Genomic DNA, 22,709 nt, shown 5'->3' with positions numbered 1-22,709 from the left:
GAAACAATAGCTTGCACACCGTGAAGCAGATTAGAGTGCTAGCACGCAACTTCAAGAGGACAATTTACACACAAGTGAACATCTGAATGTGTGTAAACGGGAGGACTGCCTCTCAAACTTCCTCCTCCTCTGAGTCCTGATCTCCCTCCTCCTGTTCCCGTTTAACTGGTTTCAGCTTTAAGTCTCCAGATTCTGTTAATTTCCCCCTTAATCCCTTCAGAGGAACACCCCGCTTAAATCTCTAATTAAGTCCATGATACACATATACTACATCAGCACAGAATAAACAGCACATGCACACAGCTTCCTGACAAGTGCTGTGCATGTGTGTGTGTGTGTAGTTGAGGAGTGTTTGTGTGCATTTTAATGATTAAATCCAAATCGGGATGTTGTTATGATGACAACACATTCATTTTTAAGCTGTTAATCCAGGATTATTCTCCCCTCATCTCATTATGTCGATTATTAAAAAACACATACACATGCACATACACACAAACACTAATTATGGGTTAGTTTCCCTGGAGACTGAACTCATGCTGCTGGTCTCCAAAGACAGCTTGACATACAGCTAAAAAAGACATACCTGCATGCACCAACTGTTGCAAACAATATAATAAGTTTGTGTTTATTCATATTTGTGTCAATTCGTGGACATTTGAGACACAAACACATGAAAGATCAAACCATCCAAATCGACAGCGTAGACATATACAAGGCAGAATAATTCAGAATGCAAGTAAACCGTGATTGAATGTGTGTCCGTGTGTAGAAACTGCACTCTCCTCTCTCAGCAAGTGAGAACAGTCCTGCAGTGCCGAGGCTGATGTACAGGTGAGAGAATGACCGAGGACTTTGAGATCACCAGAGGCTTTGTGTCCACAATGGCCAGCTCAGAATAACCAGAAAGGGCTGACCGCCGATGTTCACTCACCCCTGGAGTCATTAATCACGGAGCACTGCAGATAAGCCACGCACGCGCACACACACACACACAATTATAAAGCCAATTGCTAGATGACAGCATCGCTCCAGGTAGTCGGTCCTCTAGGCCTGTACTCCTGGTGCATTATCATACATTCAACATCAGGCATGAATATCTCTGAGCCAAGCTGTGTCAACAAATAAAAACACATCATATCACATTAAGCTATCAATATCTGCAGCATATACACACACACACACACACACACACAGTGTCATATCTGTTGTTTCTCCTGAGCTTTATTTCACACTCCTTTAACACGGTCAGATCAAGGTATCTGAACTCCTGTGTGTTTCAAAACAGGTTTCCAGCTTGTAGCTGGGTCACTATCAGGAGCAGCATCTCAGATAACATTTACTGCTTATAAAATTTGTCAAAGGTGCCACGCAGCAGTGGATGCCAGTGGTGTTTTTTTTAACAGGCATGCTGCATTGAGATATACACTGTGTTATATGTGTGTTATATGCATGTCACATACTGACTTGGACGATAAACATACCAGGGCTTAAGCAAAGTCACAACTGTTATCGCCAATATATTTGGCAAGTTACATATAAACTAATGTAGAAACTGCATTCATGTTTATATGGCTTAATTAAAGACAGATTAATAAATTGAGCCAGTTAATCCCAATTTTGAATGTGTGTTTGAAAGCTTCAGATATATCAGGTGTTGTAATGTAGAAAAGTCCACATCCTCATAAATGCTCCACAGAAAGTGGCTCCACGTGTTTCTTCTACCACTTAGTTCCCACTCTTGCTCTTCACCTTGCTGAATTCAATTGTAAGAAAGCGTTGGTCATTGTGCCATTCCATTACACAAACCCATGCCGTGGCTCTGCGTAGCCTTGCCCGAGGATGTTAAAAGGCTGAGATGTGGAATTGAGTTGAAAAGGGTTTCTCATCGCTCCTTTCTGAAAGACTTTGTCGTGGCCACTTTGAACAGTCTCGAAGACAGAAAAGTGCGGGCTGCACAAGATAATGTGAAATTATCTCTGTTGCCTTGTTGAATCCAATAAATTAACAAAAAGAGGAGGAAAAACAAAGCAGAGACGGTAAACTGAATGGCATGAAAGTTTAAGATTTGCACATGAACGTGGAATATTAAAAACCGTGACATGTAACGACAGCATTGACTGGTGGCAGACACAGTTCTCTAATAAGGCTCACTTCCTGTTGTGAGGCAGTCAGAGGGAAACGCTGCTGCTGCTGTTGTTTTGAGGTGAAGTCATTAACGTGAAGCTTTTGTGTTTGTGTGTGCGCACAAGTGCCAAATATGTTTTGCTTGTAGACCAATGTGTGAGTGTATAAGAGAGGAAATATCATTCAAATGGTGTTTTGCTTTTGCTGCTGGTAAGTAGTAAAGCTCTGAAACTAATTTATTTCATCAAAATCTGTCATGGAGATTAAGGGAAGCATTACTCAAATATGCACTTATTTCTCCAAAAGCATTAAACAACTCGCAAAATAAATTGAGTAAACTTCTGCTGTTAATGCCGCTCTCTTGTGCATCTCACTTGATTTCAAATGTCCTCTTTGATAAACTGGTGTGAGAGGATAGTCGGTACAAAAGTCACTTTAGAGAGTGCATCAGAACATTTTAACAAGAGGAAAGCATGACGGGGAGAAGGGCATCGGAGTACAAGCAAGGGGCTGTTGTCAGTGGTCCATGGGGGACTCTGCATTGTCCTCCTCGTCATCGCTACAAGGTTCATAATCTTCATCCAAGACTTGGTCCTCCTCCTCTCCCTCCAGCTCTCCTCCCAGATCGCCTAACAGCTGCTCCACATGCTCCAACATCGGCTGATCATCACATCGCAACTTACTGTACAGCTGGGGAAAAGGGAGAGAGGGAGGGGGGGGGGGGGTCAAAAAGGACAGTGTTAGAGTGTAATGGCCCACTACGTAGACTGGAAATATTGAAAACTCAAAATAGAAAGTAGGTTATACGGCAGAAATGTTGACACCCAAAATTGAACCGTGGAGGCAATACACAGAATGAGATATGGAGAGGGAAAAGCCCTCGACTGAAGCTCCTCCATTGTGTCACTGAAGATAACGGTGCATCACCGCAGCATCAGTGAGCAGCAGCTCGGAGTTGAAGGAAGCGAGCAGCCCGAGGTTTTAAGTCTCCAAGTGCTGGTTAGGCCGCCTGAAATATCCAACAGCAGCTGCATTCTGTCACGCTCACAAAACGCTGGTAAACACTTTTTGTCTTTCATTTGGCAAATCAGCACATTTGATACAACGTTCATCCAGACCAGAGACAAAAAGACCATTTATCTTCCTTTTGCGGTCGCATCATGCACACACACACACACACACACATGCAGAGAAATGTATCCTGGAACACCTTGGTTATGTGGCGTTCATGTGCGCACACACATAATCAAAGTTGTAATCTCAGTGAAATATGGTGTGAAGGAGCAAGATAACAACAACAACAAAAGTCCCGTTCTCAAAGCAGCCAGCACATTTATCTCTGTGAAATATTCTGCTTGTGTCTAATTACTGCACTCAAAGTTAAGTTGGATGATACAACTACTGGGACTACCACGAGGACAGCAAAGCGTAACACTGCAGACTGTGTGCGCATACAGAGTACGGGGAACTGATACAGCAATTTATAGCTCCGCTTTTTCTTTCCAGAGAAAAAGAGGGTGAGTGAGGAATGGTTCATAAGATCTAGGAATATTATTACATTTTAGTCACACACACACACACACACCCACACACACACACACACACACACACACACACACTAAGCAGCAGAGTGCCATCATTCTTACTAAAAGTGTAACGAGGCCAGAAGAGTGAAGAAGAGTGTGTGTGACTGCTTTGCCCCAGGACCAGTCTCCAAGCAACAGCGGGACCAGACAGGAGACACGCAGCCTCCCGGGAACTCATTTGGAGTGTAAGAATGAGTAGTGTGTGTGTGTGTGTGTGTGTGTGTGTGTGTGTATATTTAGGTGGCTGCTGTCTCTGCAGGTTGGAGCTCCGGGGAGTTGGAGCGTGACCCAGGTCCAGGCTCAGTGTCTGATACCGGGGAGAGCTGACTCTCTCAGCCATCTTAAAGCAACACACACACACACACACACACACACACACACACACACACACACACACAGGAGGGGGGAAAACACAGATTTTCATTCTGCCAAAGTTACTCTGACATTCTTGGAGATGTTTATCCACAACAAGCCCTCTTAATAAAAGTTGGGTTTGCTTCACAATAGGCTTAGCTCAACACCGAGAGTGATAATAAACTCTACGTTCTACAACACTGAAGGCCATTTATAAATTGTATTTATAAGTGGTGATATTTCCGACCAATCCGTGTGTCTGCTGGATAGAACGTGATTCCTCATTGTGATGCGTTCAGCTAGCTAGACAAGCGGGAGGTATTCTTTACACATTCCACAGCGAACACCGCTGAGATCAGCATCGCCGTCGCAGGAAACACAGGCGCTTCTCATTTACAACCGCCGATGTTTTCTTTTCACTTTCACGGCCCAGAGAGCTGCCTAGAGAGGGCGGTGTGTGCGTATGTGTGAGTGTATGCAATCGTATTACTCTTTCATGGTCCGCTTTGCTCTACTTTAAGCCCGAGGTCACAGCCCAAAGCACAATTGACCACCACCGTAACAACTCACGTGCACACGCTGCATAATCTAAACGTGCGCACGACGGGACGCAGAGACAAATCGGTTCTAACCGTCTGTTCGCTATTCGTTTGAGCCACGGCTCCAGGAGCGGCCGTCGATATGTCGGTTCGGCCACAGATTTAAATATCGCCGGTGACGCGATGACCTCCTGACGAGCTCGACAAACTGAGAAACCGATTTAAAACTTTATTTTCAAACAAGATGTGGCATACATCAACAGAGCTGGCGAGTTTGACTTCATGACAGTAACGGCTCCAACTCTTGGTCACAGAATTGAAAGGCCTCTGGATTTTAATACAAAACTGAATTATGTTCGTTTAAGGTGCACAATGCAGCAGTGCTGAATGAAGACTCACCCGGTTTATGGTCATTATATTGCTTTCGGCTTGGTTTGGAGTACAGACCGGATAGTGAAAAAGTAAGAAAGAAAAAGGAAATGTATCAATAGATAAGAATACCATGTTGTAAACCTTTAATTAATTACTTTCACTACAATGACCTAATTATTTGGGCGACATAATAGTGTGGTTCAGCGTAGACTATCCTTAAGAGCTTTCGTCCGATGAGCAGCAGACAAAAGGGTAATAATAAGCACTTCATACCTAAATTGATTCTTTTCCCTCTAATCTTTTTGCTCGAAACATTTTCGCACAGCTCATATGGCAGAAGAAAGACAGGCTGATTGTGTGGTGAAAGACTAATCATTCCATCATTGTTCACCTTTGTTCCACACCTATGCTTAACGTCCCCTTTCATTTCAACTCTTCTGTTATTTCATTTTTTAATGACTTCATTCTTCTGACTTGTCTCTTGAGCACTTTCCTTTTGCTCCCACTCTCACCAAATGACCTTCCTGTCAAGGAGATAGATACCGCTTCACACACACCACACACCAACATCTCTGCAGCTTCCCTCGATATCCTCAGTCCTGCCCCCTCCATCCCATTTTTAGAGCAAACGGAGCACATCTCTTCATTAGCAGGAGAACATTAATGAGATGAATCGTTTCAACACATTTTCTTCCTCTCAAAACACACACAGACCCCCTCACTGGCAAATGTGTGACACTGGTGAAGATTAGACCTTCTTGAGTGTGAACAGGGCATGTCGCAGGAAGTCTCGAGAGGGCTGAGCGGCAAGTCTCTCTCACATGCACGCACACACACACACACGCACACACACACACACACACACACACGCACGCACGCCCTTGGTTGAGAAAGGCATTAAAATTACATGACAAGCACACCTTGGACCCGACCCGCAATCTGTGCTCATGGGATACCCTTTCAGACACATCAAATCGTAAAGCTTTTGACCTCCGCTTGCCCGAGCTGCCTCTGTGCACACTCACGCACACTAACACACTCACACACACTAACACACTCACGCACACTAACACACTCACGCACACTAACACACTCACGCACACATATACAATTGTCCTCTGTGCATACACTGCAGATCCTTCTTCAATCGCACCCTATCTGGCTGAGCCTCAAATTCCATTTCACGTCCGGTTTACTATTGATTTTTTACCCTTACCACTATTCACCAGCTACACCCTCTGCACCCACACAATCACACATCCACACACACACCATCCAATCTGTTCTCTCTCTCGCCTCCCCTTTCATTCTCCCACTCCCGATCACCCTGCTGCTCCTCTCCTCCACTTCTTTTTTGTCTTCTCAGCCCATCCGTTCCTCCCTATCATTCTTTTTCTTAGTATCTCATCTGAATGCAATCTGTGTGTCTGTTTTTGTGTTCGAGACAGAGAGAGAGAGAGAGAGAGAGAGAGAAAGAGAGAGCACCAGTATCAATCAGAGTTGAGGTGGCTAATGAAGACACTTCTTAAAACATAATTAGATATGCAAGTTGGCACACAACCATTATTAAATATGTACATCCACATAAGGTGCGCAGAGCGGCATGCATTCTCACAGACACACACACACACACAGTTAGGTTTTGAGGCCTCATTTCCATGTTGGAGCCCATTTTAACTAGCAGACTGACTCATCGTTAATAATTAACACTCACAGTGACGCTCAGAAACAAAGCTCGGATATAAACAAGGGCGAATCTTGACGACACAACAATGCACACCCATATGAGCAAAAGCTGCTTGATGAGGAATTAAGCGAACCACAGTGGGGACTTTACTCTCCACGTTCCACCTCACCGTTGCAAGGTTTTTGTGCATTTTACCCGTCACATTATTCTGCGCCTGTTGCTTCACTCAGTCTACAAAGAAGCAGCTATGGTGTTTACTTGTCACGCTCTGCCGCCTCACTCCCTCACGTCATTCAAGTCTTTCACCTTTTCATTCCTTTGCCTTCCTTTGTAGTACTTAATTCTCCCTATTTATCAATTTATTTCCATTTGTTTTGAACTCTTACTACACAGCTGGAAGCTCAAATATATATGTGCGGTGTGCCTTTGTTTTTCTCCCCACAGTTCCTGTCATTCTCCTTCTTGGCAGCTCAAAGCCCCCCCTCGCTCCTGTCCCAGTGGATGCTGGTAAAACAGGCCAATCACGACACTGCTGGCCAGAGACATTAATATATCGCCACTCTGCTGCCTCTACTCAGTTGGAGAGGAACACAATCTTTTAGGATGAGAGAGCAGGAGGTGGGGAGGTGAAAACGAGAGGAAAGGGAAAAAAAGGGAACAAAAAGAATTGTGGGTGGGTCCTGCTATCCCTCAGCCTGTGCTGTCTAATTTACAAGCCTATTGGATTTTAGGCGAACATGAATCATGGCCCATAGAGGCATTGCTCCCTGACAGAATGACAGAAGGAATGAGACGCATCACTCCGAGTGTGCGTGTGTGTGTTTGTGAGGGGGAATGGAAGAGAGACAGCGGTATATTTAAACTTCTTTGAGATGGTACTAAAAGACATTTCTGTGGTAACAATGGAGCTTAGTTGGAATCCTCTCACAGCCACCGGACTGCATGTACTCCATCTCCGACGAGAACTGCTTCTTCGGAGTTTTACCTTTTCTGACAGCGTACGTACATTTGCCATGCACAGTGGTGGAAGGAGTATTCACAGACGTTACTTCAGTCAAAGTATCACAGGATGAAAATACTCAATAAGTAAACATCTGGCATTTAAAATCTTATTGAAGTCAAAGTATAAAGGTTTTTTTCAGGAATATCCAGATTATCAGGATAGAACCAAAAGTATTGCTGATAAATGGGCCCTTTGTGTGTTGTATTATTGTGTGTTAGACCATAACGTTATTATTACTCATGCATAATTATAGTGTTAAACCCGGGATTAGGGTTGAGGTGGAGCTTAATTATAGTGTCACGGGCTGCAAGGAATGACTTTCATGATGCGTTAATCTGCCAATTGTCTTCCCGATCAAACTATGAGTAGTTTTGTTTGTAAAAAGGTGCGAAATAGTTTTTAAAAAGGCCCATCACCACTAGCCAGAGCTTTGTGGACAGACTTTAAGAGCTGAATTACCTTCGTAGCTTTGGTCAGGTACGATCTGGCCGCCTCCTTCAACGCATTCCACTCCTCTGTCTCCTCCTCTGTCACTTCTCTCCCCTCTCTTTCTTGCTGCTCCTTTGCTTTTTCCAGCTGGAGGTAGCACACCCAGCCGGAGAGGTACCACACCTGGGGGGGCAATGAGAAAGAGAGGCGGTTGGGGGTGTGTGGAGGATTCAGACAGAGAGAAAGTGTTTTTTGTTGCAGTAAGTGAGCTGTGACAAGGGAGACAGATCGGTAACCCTCACGAAGCACGTCTGCATGAAATCTCACATCCGTCTTTGACAAACAGGTTTCACACACAGGACTTTGAATCACAGACACACAAGCAAATCAATCACTCGCATAATAATAATAACTGTCAACCTGATCCAATTTTGACATTTATTGTTCTCATTTACAAATGAAGCATGTGTGTAAATGCACACATGCACAAAGCTTAACAATTAATTCAGACCCGACTTGTGACTCTACCATCTGTTTGTTTGTTATCTTTCTAGAGCAAAAAATGCAATTACTTTGTTGAAACATTAACCAAAACTTAATGTAATAAAATTAAAAATAAATTCCCTCAGGCAAATATCTTCCCTGCATTTAAAATCTCATCATACACACAGGTTGTGTACAATATCAGTCATTAATTTAGACGAGGACATTTAGTTTATTATTCTCTTCATCTGATTATTTCACTCTATTTTGCCTTGATATAAATTGTGGAGGAACAGAAGTACCACAGGCCTGGAGGAGGTTTCAAAAACGTTTTGAGAACCACGGGCACAAACATCTAATTTACAAAACCATAGATAAAAAGACAAAGCTTCTTACTAAGAAAAGCATCCACACACTCTATAGTTTGTGCCATGTGCATTTACTGAGTCTTTTGATCATGTAGGTTCAACTACTGAATGTTTACATGAGACCAGCAGTATCCTCTTATTTTAAATGCAGAGCTTTAGATCATCAATGTGCCTCTTAACCTCTTCTGCTAACGTACAACCCGAAGTAAGATCATGACACAGACACACAGAACTCATCTACAGACGGCACCATGCTGACTAGGTGTGAAGGATCTCTAAACCGGCTGTAATTGAACTTCATGAAAACCTCATGAATATATGTTAAATAAAAAAATAAAAAGCTAGAACATCCCTTGAAAAATAATCCTGTTGCTTCACACAGTGAGTGGAGGCATATTTTAAATGATAAATCAGTATGCTGAAAAACACCAAAACAGTCTTCTCTTTCTTTACCATAATCACACTTTCTTTCTACCACATAATGGAAGTACATATACTTTGTGCTATGCTTGCTCTTCCACTGAAACACAATCATGTTTAACTCTCAGTGAACTTTGAGGTGTGTGTGTGCCTCTCATCTCAGGCCAAAGAACCCACTGTTCTTCAAGCACCAAGACACAAATATTCACTTTATTCATTATTCATTGAGGGCAGAGGCAGTAAGGACCTGCCCCTCTGCCAAATGAACCATTTAGCTATGAAAAACAACACATCCTGAATACCACACTGAATTCAGAAATGCCACTAAGCATGCAGAGTGGGTGGCTACCCCCTGCAGCCAAACTTATCAGAACAACAGCTGCACTGGATAAATGTAGTAATGTGGCACAACCAGCAGTATGATATTTATATCACTCAAATAGTTTCTGTGAATGCAGATATGTCCAGAAAGAAAGTAAACATTGGATTAATTAAATGACTAAATGTATTTCATGTATCCAAAACAGCTAGAACAAGGCATCTTTACAGATGGTACTCTAAAATACATATTACAAATACAATACAAAAAGTTGTCTCATTGAGAATTTTAGAGAACCCACTATTCACAAGCACAAGCCCAGACAGAGGCACACATAATAAAATAAACTTTCGTCTGTCAGTCAAATCACTGAGACTTTTGTCTTTTCAAAGTGAAGGCACGTCTTCGTTCCCATATGGTGCTGCTGGAGGAAGAACAAAAGCACCATGAATCAACTGAATACCTTTGAAACAAGATTTGCAAGGAGCCAGCACAGTTGTTTGTGCAGCCGTAACATTATATAAGCATGGCTCCAACTTTGAGATACGCAAGAGCAAAAAGACGGAGACGAAAGCTAACAACTTATCGACTGCAGTTGAAAGAGGAAATAAGAAAGAGAGTAACACAAAGAGGGGAAAAGAGAGCGAGAGAGAGCGAGAAGTCAAATGCAAATGCATCTGTCATACACTTCGGGCATCACCAATATGACTCCCAACGTAACCGTGGTGCAACCTGGCAGAACACTTTCTGACCATTAGAGCTGGTGACTGTATGCATGTGTGTGATTGGCTGCCGGACGCCCAAATCGATTGTCACGGCTGGAGATCTGTGGAGCAAGTTTAACAGTTCAGCCCCCCAATGATTGCTCTCAATCTGTCAGCTCAGGGGTGCGTGTGTGGGTGGGAGGCTGAGCCTGAAGGGTGGTGCGGGGGGGGGGGGGAGTGACAGTGGGGATTTGGAGCACAATGACAGCACATACTTCCTAAAGTCACTCTCTAATACACATTCAAGTTCTAAGTGATACACCGTCGTGTACGAAAAGAAATCCTGCAAGAGGACCCGAGAAAAGACATCACGTATTCCTACGTCTTGACAGGTAACACACACGCGCACACACACACCCTGACAACAGAGAACCGTCAATTAGTCGAGACAGACGAGCCTGATAATCGGACTTCAGGAAACCATTTTAGTTTCCCTTCACTCATTCTGCCTGACGTGTGTTTGTGTTCACACATTCATTGTTGGAAGGGTTATTTTCTGAACTTTGCTCTGGCCAATCAGGAGGGCAAACTGATGGCTGGTAGCGTTGGTCCCTTTATGAGATGTAGGTTTTTCATGTCAATCAAACAAATATGCAGATTTAAGATTTGTTATTTCTATAAGCTCCATCAACTTCATTCATACTTCTTCTGTTGCTATTTGTTCATGGATGTATCTCGGTGACCAGTTAGCTTTGTGAGAAGTGCCATTGTTACTCCCTACAATGCTCTGATTGGTCAATTGCTTCTAAAGCCGCGTGCACAACATCAGACCGACTGCTGCTGCTAAACAAATAGAGACAGCCATGCTGGAAATACAAAACCAGTTCAAGAAAAAACAAAAACCCACATTTTCAGAGACGCAAGGCTTCCCTGTATTTTTACCAGCTAAATAAAAATAGAAAATGAAAACATGAATAAAGACAACCACAATTTTGAGACAAAAGAAAGCTGGGCCACTACATCGCTTACCTGGACTACTTCATCATCCTCGTCCAGAAGACCCTCCAGCACATCTACCGCCATCTAATGCAGAAAGACAAACAGACATCGAGAGATGAGGGTCAAGAGATTGAAATGAGAATTTAAATATGACTTTAACTTCAGAGAATATTACTTGTTAGGTTCAACAAATTCATCAGGGCACACTCATAGATACATCCTCGATCCATAAACAAGGAGCACACGCACAGATGGACGAGGGCGAAGTTGTGGGTGCTGTGCATCTCCCAGGCAGCTCGATCAATCAGAGTGATCAGAAAGTCTGATAAGCGTCCATGAGATCGTCGACCCAATCACGGCATCATCGATAGCAACCAGACAACAGACATGGCCGTCAATAGACACACTCACCAGTGCTTATCGCACAGTCAAAAGTCACTTCGGCTGCTCGGGTCGTTTGCCCTTTAAATCCATTTACAGACATCAACAATCAATATATTCTGAACCAGCTTCAAGGGACGAATGTCAGACTGTAATATCAGCCTGACCCATCGTCTCTATCACCCCCCCCCCCACACACACACACACCTGCCCCCCTCCAACTGAGGTCTAAAATGAGTTTAATGTTAGGTGACCTTTGCCGTAGAGCATCTATGTCTGGGTCAGACTCTGTGGGAAGTTTCTATTACAGAAAACCGACCTCGACGAAAGGAGGCTGCGTGTTTGGTTTGCTCTGCCTCTCTCCTTGTGTATTCTGTGGTTGGTCGGTTGGCTGAGGTGTGTGCGTGTGTGTGTGTGTGTGTGTGTGTGTGTGTGTGTGTGGCCCCAGGTGATGATATATTGATTTTTGTCAACTTCAGGTTGGAGGTGACTGTTAGCCAATCACCCGTGGTGAAGGGCAAGAATAAAAGACACGCACGCACCTGTGCATGCGCTCACACACCGCCACAAAGTCACACACTATAACAAAGCTACACACAACAGTGAGCACAACAACCAGCACTTGTTTCTTGTTGAGGCAGTCTTATTAGCTGAAGAGCTACCTCATTTTTTCCCCCTCCCACTCTTTATACTTCTCCTCTCTTTTCATTAAGCATCCGTGCTTCCGGTGGCAGTAAAGAGGTCAGCTGCCTGTGTAGACTGAGGGAGAGTCGGGTTAATTGAGGGTATCTCATTAACAGTGCGCAAATGTCCATGTCAGGGAGTCAGGTGATTGATTGCTAGACCAATTATCAGCTCAAAACCAATTGTCTTTAATTATTTAATGACCGATTAAAAGTACACAAACAAAAACACCTAATCCCAGCTGCCGGTGAATGCATTCATGCCCAGCGTTAGAATGATCAACTTGACTTTCATTGCATCAGGCAGACACACAAACCAAGCGCTAGATATACGAGATAGGAGTAAAGATCTGCCTGGGTATTAAACAGCTGACAGAGCAGGCAGTTTTGGAGCAACAAAAATAGAACTAGAGATATCTGGGAGCCGGGATAAGTACGCAATGAAAACAATTATATCATCTCAAACTGTACTTCTTCCTAACTACACTGGTCAACCCAGAGGCGAGTGATTAAAGATTCAGAGATTCTTAAGCCGCTTCACACTCTAAACAACAACACGATTAATATTCGCATGAAGATAAGGGGAAGAGAGGGGGTAGCACGCGGGGAAAACAGTGGGAATTGGAAGGAAGGGCACACTAAAGTATCTTAATGTCAAACTGGTCCACGAACAACGGTGCACTGCAAACACACACGGTACATGCTGTCCTCTTTATTTAAAGGTTTTAAAAAGCAACACTCTGGGGAAGAACGCATTCATAATGGCCATTGTGAGCATGTGCAGTTTGTGTGTGTGCGTGTGTGTGTGCGTGCGTGTGTGTGTGTATGTGTGTGTGTTCTTCAGGCAATTTTGTTTAAGAGAATCATTTTACCAGAGCGCAAAGCAGAGACAGCAGAAAGACAAATCACTTTACAAGCGAGGGCAAGCAGTATCTCTAAAACACAGACTCGTACAAACACACACACACACACACACACAAACAGGGACGTCTACCCTTAAGTAAATAAATCCTGGGGATGTCAGTGCTAACTGTACTTGCAAACAAAATTGGAAAGTACAAGCTGCTCTCCATCATGAGTGAAATTGAAGAAGAGAAATGTTCAAGGAACAACATGAAAGGTGACAAGAGAGACACCGACCAGGAGAGTAACTAACCATCAGCTCCGTGCGGGGGGGGGGGGGGGGCGCCCGTCTGTCCGTCTGTGTGTCTGTCCGTCTGCTATGTGGCTGGTGAATTAACGGTGGTGATAGGTGATGATGATGGTAATTTGTGTGTCTGTGTTTTACAGCGGTGAAAACATTGGTCTCTGAGGGTCGCACTGTTACTACAAAGCACATTTATTTTTCTTTGAATTTAACATGAAGTTACATGTCAGTGTAATGGAGCACACATTTAATGATAATTGTATCATGAAATAATCTCTTTTAGTTTTTGTTATTGAAATTAAAGACATTATAGAAAAGTTTCCTCAAACTGAATATTTAGACCAACCAACTTTTAAAAAACTAAAAGATTTTCTTCCTATAATTACACACAAAAAAGCAGCAAATGCTGAAATTGGGGGGAATAGAACCAAACATTGTCAGGTGTTCCTGCTTGATAAACAACTAAAACTATTCATCAAAATATCATGTCTGAACTGCTTTCGTCTTTAAAATATCTGAAAAAAAAGTGTGAAACATGGCATTCACAATTAGCCCACAGCGATGCCTTCAATTGTTCAAATTCTCAGACCAACAACACAGAAACTGGCCCATAAATATGTAAACAATGATATTTTGACAGTTGTCTCACTTATGCTGCTTTCAATCACCCCTGGTGGGCTTCAACTCAATTTCCATTACAGCTATGGAAATCAGACACATTTGGCATGCATTCAAGTGTTTCTCCTCAAAAGCAATGAAAAGAGGGGAAACAAGACCTGTAAAAGCATTTTGTGTTGCCTGCTTCCCCTTTACAAATGAAGTGCCACAGATCCACATCTTGCTGAGACGGAAGACTTTTGTTTTCAAGTATTTATGAGTAAGTGTTTTCTTTTCAATGCTAATTTATTTACAAAGCGCATGAGACGAGTACAAATCCTCCAGTTGATCACATGCTTTACATTCTCTTGACTCTTTATTATAAGAAACTCAAGTATCATAAAATAGCTGCTTTCTCAGTCATATTTCATTTCATTTTGAACTTCTCATGCACACTCGGCTTACACATTGAGATGAAAGCTGCATTTTAAAAAGATTCTTTCCTCCAAACCATTTTGGAAGTCATGGCCTTGACAGATTAGGTTTTATAAAAGATACATGTTTATATGGCACTAATAGAAAAATCATTTATGCTCAACCCATTATTGCAGAGGCTGTCCACGGGCAAATTGGTGACCACCTCTATTAATGTGATGAGAAATCAATTGGCTTTAATGAAATAACCCTGGAGAAAGTCTCCAGGCAAAAATGGAAGAGGTGCTATTTCAGATCGCAAAGGTCATACATTCAATGTGTGAGCAGTATGTGTGGACCGTCACCTCGTAAAGTCACAAACGATACGATGGTGTCCACCTACCACTGACAGCCTTTGTGGTAAACACCTCAAGGCCCTTTTGTATTTAATGTGTCACCACCATGCTCTACCCCCCAATAACTGTCGAGATAATATCAGTCACCCAGATCATTTGGACAACGTAATCGCAATATCATTTTGCTAAATGTCTAATTTCCTCCAATTCAAACTCAAACCACATAATGGTCCAAACTACATTCATGAGACGAATAGCTTAATCCAACAGTACAGACACATGCTTTTTGACAATGAACATGGCAGTTATTCTACCACTTTTATTCTAAAAGGAACTATTGTTTACCAGAAATAGCATTATACTATAGGAAACGAGAGAAAACACTCATTATCTGATGTGTATCTTTGGCATATATTTAAATTACATTTTCAATTCTATGGCTCAGTTTGGAAGACCAAATTAAATATTCAATCAAGAAAGAAATACAGACAAATTGTGGCGCTCTTGCAGCATTCTAAGAAGGGAAACTGATACGGACTAGAAGCACACAACTTTACAGATAGTTTACTTGTTAATAGATTTATAGTAGATAGTGAGCGCAAAAACGAGTGAATGTGTGGAGTAGAGGAAGGAAAGGGAAGAGACGATATCCCAGCCTCGGAGAGACGGACAGAAAATAGCTTCTTCTAGACGACTCCATTTCTATCCGTAAGCTCAATTTCCCTCAGCAACGTTCACATAGCTGCCGGCTCAAAGCACATGACCAACCTTGTTTATGGATATGTATGTGGATGTGTATCCATACAGCAAAATAAATAACTCAGAATGTGTGCAGTTTGAGTTTCGGGCTTGTTGACACCAACAGGAGGATGAAGACACACGACATGTCAGAAACTGTGGACCGAGACGTTGTCATTTCACTGACACACCTGACAGCCCAGTTCTCTCTCACTCACACAATTTAGGAGTGAGGGTAGGAAAAGGACACAGTTCTCATTTCCTGTCAGTAATAACCATAAACCACTCATCAAGAATGACTACAAATTAAATCGGAAAAATAGTTGAACCGCTGTTGGTGTGGCAGTAATCCCAGAAAATTACTTCAAGTGTTAATGACTGCTCGGGATTTTAGCACCGAACTGAAGGCAGCGAGCCACTCAAACCGAGGCCATTAATACTCAAAATTGATGAGGGATCTAGAAGTGTGCCATATCACAGATTTAGCGGCAATTCATCAGACTAGCCCCCCCCCACACACACACACACACACACACATACACACACTCTCTCTCTTCTATACAGCCCTCCCCCTGTACCTCTCTGTAAATATCACTCTTAAATTATTGAGACTGAACCCTGGAGAGGATAACGGCCTATTCACTAGAAAGGAAGCGCACACACACACACACACACTTCCACACACCCCCACACACACATACACCTACACAACAATTTACCTCAAATTCCTCCGACTCAATGAGCAGTTTGGCAGTGGTGACGCGAGACTCGTATGGAGGGATATTATCCTGGAGAGAAAACACAACACCGTCACCTTGGCAGTGTTCACACAAACATAGTTCTTCCTTTGTCTGATAATAACACGATTCAATTTCAAGGTACGCCACATTCTGCGGCTATGTGGCTGTTAATCACAGCGAAAGTGTTGGCAGGCTGAGTTCAGATCAACCTGCTCCTGAAGATAAGAGTCGTATCAGTGGTGCTACTGGGATTTTAGTCTCAAATCTTCATCCCAACACCTCTTGTATCACATTTACTCAGTATTTGAATGCCATCTATTTGGTGTCATTTAGAACCCATCCTCACTTTAAAATTACAACCATTCCTTTTGCTCTGCCAAATTACCTGAACTAATTTGCTGATGTATCCTTTATACACTTTGCTTGTTTTGCCTTGTGCTTTCATATACACTCTGCCCACACACACAAACGTGCACACACGCAGGTTTGTTAAATAGTTGTTCCATCTTTGTACTTTTTATTATCCCTCATTTTGATATCTCTTACTTTTTATCTCTACTGTGAACTCGTGTTTGTGCTGCATTGCAAAGCACACTGTGAACATCCTGTTAGTTGAAAGAGCTTTATAAATAAACAGGGATCTTATGAGTGTGTGTTGTTGTCAGAGAAGTACAAAGCACATCTCCAACTCACCTGCATTTCTTCCTCTGTGCTGAAAGAAGCTGCACTTTGTTTCTGGGCAGGGAGCCACATTCCAACACTCTTCAACAGGTATTCTTTGCCTTCCTGAAGACAGACAAATGCATACACAATTCAACTACAGCTAAACCTGCATATATATATATATATATATATATATATATATATATATATTAGGGCTGTCAGCGTTAACGCGTTAATCTATGCGATTAATTTGGCCGCGTTAACGCACTAAAATATTTTAACGCAATTAACGCAATTCTTTTTTCTTTTTTTAAAACCGCGGCAGTACGGTTTGACACTGTTTCCGTTTTTAAAACAATCATTTCTCCGCGAAAATAAGGAGCAGAAATCAGTTTAACTCGTGGATGAATCAGTCGGGTTTCCTCCTGCTCCTCCTTCCTCCCGTCTCCCCCTCTGATACACAGAGGAACGAAGGGGCGACGTGTCGGGTGACGCGGCGCGGAAAGAACGCGACACACGAAACCTTCAACGTGATTGGTCAATCCGTTTGTCTGTCAACATTTCGGGGGGAAAAAAACCAATGAACACTCAGTAAATCACAAAGGACCTCCCACCTCACAGGTTAGGCTCATTTAGCAGCCTGTCAGTCAGAGAACCAGAGGACACGCGAGGACAATGAGGCTCATTTCAGAGCTGAGATTGTTCTGGAATGTTTGATGTATAACACGTGGGGGTGTGTCACATGCAAAAGACTTTAAACGGTGAATTTAATTTATTTTGTAAAATGTATAAAATGCCCCAGCCTCCAGAGGGTTAACGTGACATATTTGAATGTCAGTCAGTTACCAAGGCCACTGGTTCTGCTGCTGTTCAATGTTAAAGATGACAGGACCAATGGGGTCTCAATATACTTCTTTTTTTTTTACTAATCTGATGTTTCACTGAAGAAACAATTTATCATCCACGATATTAAATACCTCGCTGGCACTGTATATGCAGGAGCCTCTGAAAACACAGCTCTGTGTGAAGTTTTGTCTTTAAAAAGAATGAACTTTTAACTTTTAACTTTTAATTGCGATTAATCGCGATTAATTAATCGCAATTTCAAAATGTGCGATTAATTAGTTAAATTTTTTTAATCGATTGACAGCCCTAATATATATATATATACACGGACACACACACACACACAGAGATGATGAAGACACAAAAGTCAAATAAAAAGGAAATCATTTGAATACAAATCACGTTTACAGGCTGGATCAGGAATACTCCATATGTCAATAGTCTTTTAATTAAACTGAAGTCAGGTTAATAGTTTTACAAAATGATTCCCAGAGTATTTCTAAATAGATTGCCTTATGTGGGATGATATAAAGTGTGACTGGCGCCAGTCTGACCCCTACAGCCTAAAGCTAGTATTACAGATTCACTTCAGCCCAAGATAACTTTTCTGAAAGAATATGTAAAAATAAAAGTGCCTCTCCGTGAACAATGCACACCATATCACTGGAAAACATTTTTGCTATAGTATTACTTTCTTTATGAAATGGTCTCCCGAAAACAAAATTAGAACATAAAAGAGCTGTAAATGGATGAAAATCATGTGTTGTTACTCAAAAGATACAATCGAATAAATAACTAGTTGCAACATCTTTCAATTTTCTTGCAAAAACAAAATGGGTCGCATTGCATGTTTCTCAAAGAAAGGTTTTGCCTTGAATGTTGTCTACCCTTAATTACAGATGGTAGAGCAGCAATACTTTAAACATATCTTAAAAATTAAAGTTTTTTTAATCAGAAAAAATATTTATAGAATTTGAAATCTAATTAAGACATTCTTCCAAACTCAATGTCAGATGTTTCATACTGCAAAGTTCTTGTGGAATATGTTCCTAATTAAGCCCAATAGGCTGCTGCTCTCTCATTCGTTCGACGACTTTATGACCTCAATGATCTGCACAGTAATTAACATTCCTATCGACATGACCTGTCTGTGTGTATGTATGCGTGGTGATGCAAGTGTCCATCTGCTGATTAATGGCATACAATTCAATTTGCTCAGAATAATTTACTCAGCAGATTCCCGCTTTAATGTGGTGATAACTCATCCTGTGTGTGTGTGTGTGTGTGGGTGCGTGTGTATGTGTGCGCGCGTGCGTACGTACGTGTGTATGGACTTACCTGGTTTCTCTCTGTACTGAACAGGTAACTTGCCATGAGCTGGAGAGCCTCAGGGTTGTCATGGTGATACTGTAATGCACGCTCAATGAACTCCTTGCACTTGTCTGCAGCTCCCTCTTCCATGCTACACGGACAAAGAGACAGACAAACACACACACACACACACAAATCTCAATTCATTAAAAAAGCAGTAAGAGGAAATGGAGCTTCAAGTTTCAGGGCGTTACTCGGTGTGCTCTCGTACCAGAGGTCTGTGAGGTAAATCTCAGCCATGGAGCAGTAGGCTACACAAACATCCTTTGCTGTGGGAAGCTCAGTGTCCTCATCTGGTGGGGCAGCAGCTCCGGCCTGAGCCTGCTTAAAGACCAGAGTGCAGAAGGCTTTAAAAAGGTGTGAAACGTTCTATTAAGTTTCTTAAATCAAAAGATAGTGAACATGGGATACAATTTGTTTTTTAAATTATTAACAATTAAATTGTCAAATAAAGGAAAACTATGCACAACTTTCCTGTATTCCCTGAAAAACTATTTGATATGTCATAGAAGAAAAGGGCTAAATAATAAAAATTAATGCTGACTGAATTCCATTTAGCTGCTTCGGTTTCAGGGTCGTGGTTTTGTCAACGCTGGCTCACTGTCCTGGCTTACTGGGACACTTAAATAGAATGGAGCCATTGTTAATGTTATTAGTATTAGTTTAACAGCTTTGCTTTTTCAAAAAGGCTGCTGTGAAAAAGGCCGATGAAGATTTGAATTAGATAGATAGATGATAGATATTTACTTTATTAATCCCCAAGGGGAAATTTTTCGTCACAGTAGCAGCACCAATAAACTAAACATACGAGAATAAAAAATAAAATATAAAATATATAATACAGGGATGAAAGATATAGAAGTATACAAGTGAAAGATATAGATGTATACAAAGTAAAATATAAAATAAAATATATACACTGCCGTTCAAAAGTTTGGGATCACCCAGACAATTTTGTGTCTTCCATGAAAAATCACACTTTTATTTATCAAATGAATATAAAATATAGTCAAGACATTGACAAGGTTAGAAATAATGATTAATATTTGAAATATTAATTTTGTTCTACAAACTTCAAGCTCAAAGGAAGGCCAGTTGTATAGCTTATATCACCAGCATAACTGTTTTCAGCTGTGCTAACATAATTGCACAAGGGTTTTCTAATCAGACATTAGTGTTCTAAGGCAATTAGCAAACACAATGTACCATTAGAACACTGGAGTGATAGTTGATGGAAATGGGCCTCTATACACCTATGGAGATATTTCATTAGAAACCAGACACTTCCACCTAGAATAGTCATTTACCACATTAACAATGTAGAGAGTGTATTTCTGATTAATTTAATGTTATCTTTATTGAAAAAACAGTGCTTTTCTTTGAAAAATAAAGTCATTTCTAAGTGATCCCAAACTTTTGAACGGTAGTGTATGTATAGATACAACATATATGCATACACAATACAATACTAAAGACTGCAGTGTAAAATTAAATTAAATATAAAAATATTAAATATAGACAGATTTTTTTATAATATAGACAGAAAACACAGAACAGCTTAAGCTTTTTCCTAGTTGTAATATCTTACATTTGCTATGAAAATAATAAGTCAAACACCTTTATGCTTTGTCTTATAAGAACTGTCATAAAAGTTATTTAAAATCACATCAACTATAAAAATGTAATAATGTTAGTTTGACAACTAGAAAACTGTTATTGTAACATTAACATCCGTAGACATAGATAATGTAACACCTTAAAGCTGAGTCATTAGGAATAGCTCTGCGCTGAGTATGTACACTACCATGTGATTCATTTTTTGTGACACTGCTTGATGGATCATGTCATAATAAGTATTTCATATGTTGTTCAACAGCACCCTCTTGTGAAGATAAATACCATCACACTAGCATTTAGCCTTGGGTGCAATAGCATCTCCCCCTAGTTGATGTTACATATGTACAACTAAGTAATAAAGGAAATGTGAGTGCGTATAGGGGTGCACTCACTGTGGTCTGTGCTTGTTTGTCCAATGTAGACAGCAGGACTTGTATTCCTTTAGTGTAGTAGTTCACTGCCTCCTGGCCTGTGTGGATTTGACCCAGGTACATGTACTTACTGTGGCCTTCATCTGGGCTCAGCTCCACTGCATGCAGAAAAGCTTAAAGATAATTGGTCAAGGAGGCTCACTCCACTCAAACAACATGATATATCAGTGTTTAAATGAGATGACTGGGTTACTGACATGCACACAAGAGGAAAGAATAAACCTGCATAAAGGATATTCCCTTAGCTTTCTGTGTTTCCCCTAGTTCAGAGCAGATGTGTCCCTGCATGTCTAGAGCTTGCAGGTTGGTGGACTCCACATCCAGGGCTCGTTGACAGAAAAGGCCAGCCATCTCAAAGTCAAAACTGTCCATGCATTCTTCTGTCTGTACAAAAGATGATCAAATGACATAACGAAGAGATAGATGATCAGAATTAACAATCCATTTAAACAGGCATGTCTTTGACGTGGGTATATTGCCAATATCACCTTTTCTAGTAGCTGTTGCACAGAGTACTTCTCAGCTGTCTTCTTTTTGGCTTTATTGTGTACTCTTAGTTTCATCCTTTCTTGAGGCGACAATCCAACAAATCCTGCATCTGCTGTACATACATAAGCGGAGAGTAAACGTTAGTGTGGGCTTATTTGGTCTTGTTCAGAGTTGAAATCAACGCGAACAGACTAATTTATAATAACATTAACTGTGATCAGAGAGGTTAAAATTACATACGAAATAGCAACATGGTGTGCTAATTAACAACATTACTGTTTGTGCGTGTGTCTTTCCTCTTCGGCTTGCTTTTCTTTTTGCCCTTTGCTTGTCCTCCCATGGTGGTACAAATACAGCTGATATTTTTACAATTTCTGTCTTGAAAACAGACTTTTTCCAAAGTGTGAAGCTCACACGCGTATGTCTAAGCTGGAGTGATTCAGTGCGCATGCTCTAAACGGTAACTGGGTGACTGCTACGGCGAGAGGTAGTGGACAGAACGAGCGGTTTGATAAAATGGGAAAAATAGTATTTACATGGTAACAAGTCTGATATTTGATTAGAAAATGTGTTTGAACGCATAATGTAATACTGACGTAGCCTTAGACTCACACAATGTACGTTTTTTTCACTCAAAGCGGTGATTACATAAAGCGGGCTTTACATGATTTAAACAAATCCCTTTTTGTGGGCGGGTCCTCAATCTGATTGACAAGCCTTGTAGACCAATGAGGTAACGCCTTGAAGCTGAACCCCTTGACGCTTCGAGAACTTTCTGGATTGCAACCAATTGGCAGCCACGTCAAAACGTACGTAAATTTTTTTAACAATACTGTTGTAAATAAA

The 22,709-nt window shown here is 41.4% G+C and overlaps 1 protein-coding gene across 2 annotated transcripts; it reads right to left on the bottom strand.

The window, feature by feature from the left end:
• Positions 1–614: 614 nt before the first annotated feature.
• Positions 615–22,301, bottom strand: si:dkey-12j5.1 (uncharacterized). 2 transcript variants are annotated; one of them, XM_056443664.1, is made up of 11 exons: positions 22,140–22,301; positions 21,863–21,975; positions 21,613–21,758; positions 21,336–21,489; positions 19,538–19,650; positions 19,294–19,417; positions 17,140–17,232; positions 16,426–16,494; positions 11,421–11,474; positions 8,128–8,280; positions 615–2,817 (listed from the first exon to the last, which is right to left on the bottom strand). In XM_056443664.1, exons 1-11 carry the CDS (start codon positions 22,201–22,203, stop codon positions 2,644–2,646), a joined length of 1,257 nt encoding a protein of 418 aa, XP_056299639.1. In that variant the 5' UTR covers positions 22,204–22,301; the 3' UTR covers positions 615–2,643. The 2 variants fall into 2 exon arrangements, with proteins under 2 accessions (XP_056299639.1, XP_056299640.1); XM_056443665.1 differs by having other exon boundaries at positions 19,538–19,647.
• Between the last annotated feature and the right edge of the window lie 408 nt (positions 22,302–22,709).

Source organism: Pseudoliparis swirei, chromosome 22, assembly GCF_029220125.1.
Source record: "Pseudoliparis swirei isolate HS2019 ecotype Mariana Trench chromosome 22, NWPU_hadal_v1, whole genome shotgun sequence".
In the NCBI taxonomy this organism is placed as follows: domain Eukaryota; kingdom Metazoa; phylum Chordata; class Actinopteri; order Perciformes; family Liparidae; genus Pseudoliparis; species Pseudoliparis swirei.
This window is presented reverse-complemented; position numbering and strand designations above follow the sequence as displayed.